At 46.5% G+C, this 8483-nt stretch overlaps 1 protein-coding gene across 1 annotated transcript; it reads left to right on the top strand.

Moving 5' to 3' along the window:
• Window positions 1–259: 259 nt before the first annotated feature.
• On the top strand, window positions 260–6898 carry LOC143817587 (gastrula zinc finger protein XlCGF66.1-like). Its single transcript, XM_077299080.1, has 5 exons — window positions 260–518; window positions 1548–1727; window positions 1801–1924; window positions 5792–5949; window positions 6836–6898. Exons 1-5 carry the CDS (start codon window positions 447–449, stop codon window positions 6896–6898), a joined length of 597 nt encoding a protein of 198 aa, XP_077155195.1. The 5' UTR covers window positions 260–446.
• Window positions 6899–8483: the final 1585 nt, after the last annotated feature.

Below are 8483 nucleotides of genomic sequence, written 5' to 3'. Positions count from 1 at the left end.
GCCACATATGTCTCTAGAGCCGTAGTAGAAGATGAAGATGTCGTCCTCACCATGAAGTCGTTATTTCTCATGTCGCGTGTAATGAATATCTCCTGCAGTATTACTAATGCCGATTCCAGGGTCGGTAAATGAGACGAGAATTAGCGTTATGGACGATGAGTCTATGAGGAACGTATTCAGCTGCCGACTCCGAGGAGGAAACTGTTTGTTGTCTGTGGCCTAAATATATAGGATTTATTAGTAGATGTAAAGAAGGAAACTAAATACTGTAAAATAATAAATCTCCTCATATGTTTCCCTTATTATCTCCAGTAATTGTATTATTACAGGATTCTTATGATGTTACAGCGGCTCATCTTCTCATTCAGGTCTCTACAATATCGGATCCTCTCAGAGAAGATCTTCTATAGAAGAGAATTTTCCTGATTTACTCATCAAGGACAGATATGGACAGAGACAAGATGGCGGAGAGGATATTACACCTCACCCTAGAGATCCTCTTCCGTCTTACTGGAGAGGTGAGAGATTCTGATGACGTCACATTACATCATTCTTATCTATGGGAGTAACAGATGGACAGAACTGGAGAGGTGAGGTGTTGTGAATTCTGCTCTTGGGTTCCCCCCGGTGGTTGCTGATGGTAATGCAGTCGTCCCTGGGTTGCAGTCCTGGGCAGGTGTTCCCGCTGATTGCAGCTCTGACTGGGCTATTTAGGTGTGCAGGATTCATTAGCCCTTGCCAGTTGCCCATTGTTCTTGGAGGTTATGCATCTCTGTCTGGTTCCTCCTGCCCTGCTGCCAAATCAGCCAAGATAAGTGTCTGGTTATGCTTCTTCAGCACACATGCGGTGTGCTTTACAGTTTAGTGCTATTCATGGTTTTTTCTTGTCCAGCTCAGACGGTGTTTGGATATTTTCAGTCAAGTTGGATTCTCAGGAGATGCAGAGATACATTCCATGTCTTTAGTTAGATGGTGGACTTTTTGTATTATCTGCTGTGGATATTTTTAGGATTTTAATATTGACTGTGAGTATAAGAGGAAAGACAAACGCAGGCAGAAATCAGTATTTTATTAAAATCCTAAAAATATCCACAGCAGATAATACAAAAAGTCCACCATCTAACTAAAGACATGGAATGTATCTCTGCATCTCCTGAGAATCCAACTTGACTGAAAATATCCAAACACCGTCTAAGCTGGACAAGAAAAAACCATGAATAGCACTGAATTGTAAAGCACACCGCATGTGTGCTGAAGAAGCATAACCAGACACTTATCTTGGCTGATTTGGCAGCAGGGCAGGAGGAACCAGACAGAGATGCATAACCTCCAAGAACAATTGGCAACTGGCAAGGGCTAATGAATCCTGCACACCTAAATAGCCCAGTCAGAGCTGCAAACAGCGGGAACACCTGCCCAGGACTGCAACCCAGGGACAACTGCATTACCATCAGCAACCACCGGGGGGAACCCAAGAGCAGAATTCACAACAGTGAGGACTCTGGAAATGTCTGTAGTGAGATTTATTAATGTCTCTCCATTATAAGGATTACACAGTGGTGAAGAAGACCTCTAGTGATCGCTGTCAGGACCCTGTGTCTGAGGGATGGGGAAGACCCCTGAGCCCAATCACGGGGCCTCCACCTCACACCCTGATACATGAGGACATCAATGACCAGAAGATCCTAGAACTCGCCTACAAGATGATTGAGCTGCTGACTGGAGAGGTGACACTGCTGGGACATTATACAGTAACACTATGATGGGATCGGGGGATGACGGTATCATTGTATGTGTCAGGTTCCTATAAGGTGTCAGGATGTCGCTGTCTATTTCTCCATGGAGGAGTGGGAGTATTTAGAAGGACACAAGGATCTGTACAAGAACGTCATAATGGAGGTTCCCCAGCCCCTCACATCTCCAGGTAATAGACAGGACTAAATACACATGGCCTGTAATTATCTGTATGTATAGAATGAATTCAGTCCCTGTATGTGTTTCCTCCAGATCTATCCAGTTAAGGGTACTTAAACCACAGGGCCGGTAATTAACGGCGCTGTGGAAAAAGTGAATAGCGCCCCCCAGAGTCAGATTTTCTCTGGGGTCTCGGTTACTGGGGGTAGCCGAGACCCCAGAGAACATGATTCGGGGTTTTTTTTACCGACCCCCGGGTTGCGATCGCCGGTAATTAACCGTTTACCGGCAGTCGCAAAAAAAACAAAACGCGATTTCCCATTTAATTTCTCTGTCCTCCGATGTGATCGCACATCAGAGGACAGAGAAATGGGGTCCCCGATTGCCCCCCGATACTCACCTGTTTCCCTCGTGGCTCCCGATGGGCGCCGCCATCTTGTTTCGGCCAAAAAATGGCGGGCGCAGTGCGCCCGTCGGCCGGCACCCGAAAGATCTTTGGGGTCTCGGCTGCCGGGGGTAGCCGAGACCCCAAAGAACATGATCGGGGTCGGTTTTTACCGACCCCTGTTTTGCGATCACCGATAATTAACTGTTTACCGGCGACCACAAAAAAAAAAGCGGTGTGTCATTCTCTGTCCTCTGATGTGATCGCACATCAGAGGACAGAGAAATATGGGGATTCGAGGACCCTGTTATACTTACCGGTGTCCCTGGATCCTCCAGCATTCCCTCCTTCCTGCCGGCTTCTTCATCCGGTAAGAAAATGGCGGGCGCAGTGCGCCCGCCATGATCTGCCGGCCGGCAGCTAGAGGAGTTGGGGCTAAATTTAGGGTTAGGGCTAAATTTAGGGTTAGGGTTGAGGCTAAAGTTAAGGTTGGGGCTAAAGCTAAGGTTAGGGTTGGGGCTAAATTTAGGGTTAGGGTAAAGGCTAAAGTTAGGGTTAGAGCTAGGGTTAGGGTTGGGGCTAAAGTTAGGGCTAGGGTTGGGGCTAAAGTTAGGGCTAGGTTTGCGGCTAAAGTTAGTGTTAGAGTTGGGATTAGGGTTAGGGTTTTCATTAGGGTTGGCATTAGGGTTATGTTTGGTATTAGGGTTAGGTTTGGGATTAGGGTTAAGGTTAGGGTTGGGATTAGGGGTGTATTGGGATTAGGGTTAGGTTTGAGGTTAGGGTTGAGATTAGGATTAGGGGTATGTTGGATTTAGGGTTTTGATTAGGGTTATGGTTAGGGTTGAGATTAGGGTTGTTTTGGGGTTAGGGTTGTGATTATCGTTAGAGTTGTGATTAGGATTATGGTTTGGGTTGGGATTAGGGTTAGGGGTGTGTTAGGGTTAGGGGTGTGTTGGGGTTAGAGTTGGAGTTAGAATTGGGGGGTTTCCAATGTTTAGGTACATCAGGGGGTCTCCAAACACGACAGCCAATTTTGCGCTCAAAAAGTCAAATGGTGCTCCCTCCCTTCTGAGCTCTGCCGTGCGCCCAAACAGTGGTTTACCCCCACATATGGGGTATCAGCGTACTCGGGATAAATTGCACAACAATTTTGGGGTCCAATTTTTCCTGTTACCTTTGTGAAAATAAAAACTTGGGTGCTAAAAAATCTTTTTTGTGGAAAAAAAAATAATTATTATTTCCACGACTCTGCATTATAAACTTCTGTGAAGCACTTGGGCATTCAAAGTTCTCACCACACATCTAGATAAGTTCCATGGGGGGTCTATCATGAAGTACAATATGTCACGAGATAACAGTGTCGGAATTGCCAAGATCCGTTGAAGCGTTCCAGAGTTATAACCTCATAAAGGGTAACACAGTTCAGAGAAAAAAAAAAAAAAAAAAAAAAGCAGCCCGCACCACCTGCTTGCTTTAGTAGAGCTCCTGCGTGCAGACTACAACGCCACTCAGCTTCCGATCTCGGGTGCAGCGGCCAGAAACAAACTTGCACAATATGTGACCAAAAGGAGAAAAGAAAGCCGCACTCACCGATCGATTTCCTTGCAGGTTACTTTATTTGAAATCCAATTTTACGGCACGGGGGTGTACAGAACAGATCATGCGAGAGCCGAACAACAGTTCGGCTCTCGCATGATCTGTTCTGTACACCCCCGTGCCGTGAAATTGGATTTCAAATAAAGTAACCTGCAAGGAAATCGATCGGTGAGTGCGGCTTTCTTTTCTCCTTTTGGTCACATATAACCTCATAAAGGGACAGTGGTCAGAATTGTAAAAATTGGCCCGGTCATTAACGTGCAAAACACCCTTGGGGGTACAGGGGTTAAGCATGAACTTATAATGGATGAAATTTTCGGGTAGATTAGATTTTCTCCACAGACGTTCGGTGCACCTGGAACACCGCTGCAGGAAACGTGTTTGCAGCGTGTGCCACGGATGTCGCCGTCTGTGCCGAATTGTCCTATGTATAGGAGGTGCAATTTCATCCAGGGCACTTTGCAGGGTTTCATTGTAATGCTTCAGAGCAGAATCAGGACATGAGGTGGAGGAGATGGGGGCCAATGATGACTGCAAGTTCTTCATAAGTTTCTGGGTGTTAATGGTCTGTATGTTTCTATAAGTGTGGAAAGTGGGGGTGACCTGAGCGGGATGCCAGTTCTTGATAGAGAAAGAAAGGAGGTTGTGGTCAGAGAGCGGGAGAGGGGAGTTTGTGAAATCATCCACTGAGAAAAGTCGGGAGAAGACCATCTTATCTCTTCTGTAGGGGAGGAAAAGTTCAGGGAAATCCAAGCGCAGGATATGTGCGCTTTATAAAGAAGATCTGCCCGCCACATGGGAGAAAAGACTGTGCAGGTCATGTATAGAGCAAACATTCTGTGAAGGGCTTCCCAGGTTCGCAACTGAACTTAAGTCGTTAATTAAAACCCAAGTAGAGGATACCTTTAGATCCTTCCAGGAGGGTAAAAAGCGAAGGAAGATTAGACACAAACCTCCTGAACCTGAGTCTAGTGACACAGATAATGAGGGAAGAAATTCAGACTATTCTAATTCATCATCGTGGGAGGAACGTCAGAACCCAGAACAAGATCCCTTACACAAGCAGCGTGATCCTCAGATCAATTACCTTTTTACTGTTGGAGATGATCTTGTGGAGTCTAAGGTTTGCTGTTGACAGCATTTCCTGAGTCCTAGAGAGCAGATCGATTGTCTCTTCACTTGTGGGAAGAGACTTAAGCCCATCATCTACGTAGAAGTTTCTTTCCACAAATAGATGAGCATCATACCCATACTCTCTCTCACCTTCCTGTGCTGTCCGTCTTAGTCCATAGATGGCCACTGCAGGCGAGGGGCTGATCCTGAAGACGTGCACCTTCATCCTGTAGTCTATGATCTTGTTGCGGACGTCGTTGTCTTTGTGCCATAGGAATCTGAGGTGTCTTCTCTCACTATAAAACAATGAAACATTTGTTGAATGTCTGCCATTACTGCAACAGGTTCTTGCCTGAAGCGAATCAGTACTCCTATAAGGCTGTTGTTTAGATTAGGCCCAGTGAGCAGTAGGGTATTTAGGGAGATGCCTTCATACTGAGCACTGGAGTCAAACACCATTCTAATTTGGTCGGGTTTGCGAGGATGGTAGACACCAAAGGATGGGAGATACCAGCATTCTTCACCCTCTTTTAGCGGGGGGGGGTCGGGTTCTGCGTGACCTCTGTCGAAGATATTCTGCATGAAGTCGACAATGTTTCTCCATCTCTGGCCTTCTCTTTAAGGTGCGTTTTAGAGATGAAAACCTTGCCATTGCTTGTTGCAGATTATTAGGTAGTCTTGTTCTTGGAGAACGAAAATGTAATGGTACTACCCAGCTATTTGAATCGTCTTGGGCGAATTCCTTTTCCATAATCTTTATGAACTCTTTGTCCTCCCTTGCAGGTGCTAGTTGGTTGTCTTCTCTTGTAGAGTTGAACACTGTTGACCCAAAGTCATCATTGTGGGACAGGAATATGTTTGTGTCGTCAGAGGTTTCTTTTTTTCTACTTGTTATCGCGTATCTTCTCTTTCAACCAGTAATGATGTGGGCATGGTTGAAAGTAAGTGCTGCGACCATTTGGTAGGACATGAGTCTTAAATGATTAAATCCTTGTGGGTCTCTTCATCTGAAACCTTAGTCCATGCCCTCATCATCTCTCGCCTTGACTACTGCAACCTCCTGCTCTGTGGCCTCCCCTCTAACACTCTCGCACCCCTCCAATCTATTCTAAACTCTGCTGCCCGACTAATCCACCTGTCCACCCGTTATTCCCTGGCCTCTCCCCTCTGTCAATCCCTTCACTGGCTCCCCATTGCCCAGAGACTCCAGTACAAAACCCTAGCATGACGTACAAAGCCATCCACAACCTGTCTCCTCCTTATATCTGTGACCTCGTCTCCTGGTACTTTCCTACACGCAACCTCCGATCCTCACAAGATCTGCTTCTTTACTCCCCTCTTATCTCGTCTTCACACAATCGTACACAAGAATTCTCTCGTGCATCACCCCTACTCTGGAACCCTCTACCACAACACATCAGACTCTCGCCTACCATCGAAACCTTCAAAAAGAGCCTGAAGACCCACCTCTTCCGACAAGCCTACAACTTACAGTAACCACCGATCAACCAAACCGCTGCATGACCAGCTCTATCCTCGCCTACTGTATCCTCACCCATCCCCTGTAGATTGTGAGCCCTCGCGGGCAGGGTCCTCTCTCCTCCTGTATTAGTTGTGACTTGTATTGTTCAAGATTATTGTACTTGTTTTTATTATGCATACCTCTCACATGTAAAGCGCCATGGAATAAATGGCGCTATAACAATAAATAATAATAATAATACTCTTTCCTATACAGACATCGCCTATGATAACCCAGCCTAGGTCAAAGCATTGAGCAAATGGAGCGTCGTGTGGCCCGTTGATTTGCTGATGTACCTTGTGTAGTCGCAGAATGTCTCTGCCAAGCAGGATCAGAATGTTTGCGCTGTTGCCGATCTGGTATCTTGACTGCCAAAGTCCTTAGATGAGGGTGATGGAGTGCAGCCTCTGGAGTTGGGATTTCCTGTCTGTTGGACGGTATCTGGTTGCATTCGACCAGAGTGGGTAAGGGTATCTCCACATTGTTCTCAAGAGAAGACACCATGAGTCCAATGGCCCTTCTCCCAGAGACCTCCGTAACACTGCTTAAGGTGCCCAGGGTGTAAGGGTGAGAGTTTCCCATTAAGTCAAACATATCAAAGTGCTCTGACCTTCCAAGTGACCGGTTGCTCTGATCGTCCAGGATAACATACACCCTTGCGGTTTTCTCTGGTCGATTCTTGGGATACACATTCACCAGGCATATCTTCGCACACGACTTGTCCCAGAGGCCTTCTCCGCAGACTTCTGTGCATGAAGAAGATAGTGTTAGAATTCTGCTGTTTGAACAGCATCCTTCCCACCTTGCCTTGTGGTGGGGGAAGGCGTTGGCTGGGCAGTGTTAGATTGGGATGGATGGAGCGCTTGCATATGCTCCTGACTTTCGCACTCCAATCACTTAATAGATATTTTACAGTCCTTAGCAAAGTGTTCAGTAGAAGCGCAGCACCTGTAACATCCCAAAGTTCTTCAGAAGCTCTTTGCGTTCCTGGAGTGGTTTCTTTCTGAAGCTGATGCACTTCTTTAAGGGGTGAGGTTTCTTGTGAATGGGACACATACGATTAGGATTCTCAACCTCACCTTTGTTGCTCTTATCTTGTGATACTGCAGGTGTGGGAAGAACATCAGTCTTCTTGACGGACATTGGAGCTCGGCGGTTCCTGTAGTTAAGACGTGGACTCTCGTGTTTAGGAGATGAAACAGGGTCGCTGTGTTCTTCATAGGAAAAACTTGGATTAGTCTTACACTCTGCAATATTTTCGAAAACTCGCAGAAGTAGGAAAATGGAGGGAAGGAGACTTGGTTTTCCCTTTTGTATTTTGATCCAAGCATGGCCCACTTATTTTGGATATTGGTCGGCAGCTTGGAAACTATTGGGGTTACCCCATGAGCAGTGTCCAGGAAGCTGAGGCCAGGCAGGTACGGGTCTGCTTTGGCCAGCTGAAGCTCTAACAGAAGGTCGCTGAGCTCTTGGAACCTTGTACTGTACTTACTAGATACCTTTGGAAAATCCTCTAGTCTCTTGAACAGGGCCTTTTCTATGGCCTCAGGACTGCCATAGCTTCTTTCTAGCCTCTTCCATGCAGCGGTGAGACCCGCAATAGGATTAGTGATGTGGACGGATTTAAGTCTCTTGACCCAATCCGTGGATTGTGGCCCAAGCCACCTGATTAGCAGGTCCAGCTCTTCAGCGGCGGTAATGCTGAGGTCACTGATTGTGGTTTTAAAGGTGCACTTCCAACCCCTGTAGTTCTCAGGTTTATTGTCAAACTTTGTAAGACCGGTCTTAGTTAGATCACGCCGAATCATATACCTTGCAAAGCCAGTCATATCGGCATTCTCCAATTTTGGAAGGGCCGTTGCTGGCTGGGTAGCATTGTTCATACAGTCTGTGCTTTGACCTGGGAATGCAGGAACATATGGGGCAGCGTCAGCATTCAGTCCATTAACTGGC

This window comes from Ranitomeya variabilis, chromosome 3 (genome assembly GCF_051348905.1).
Source record: "Ranitomeya variabilis isolate aRanVar5 chromosome 3, aRanVar5.hap1, whole genome shotgun sequence".
Taxonomy (NCBI): domain Eukaryota; kingdom Metazoa; phylum Chordata; class Amphibia; order Anura; family Dendrobatidae; genus Ranitomeya; species Ranitomeya variabilis.
The sequence above is the reverse complement of the archived record's forward strand: the minus strand, read 5'-3'. Positions and strand labels throughout refer to the sequence as shown.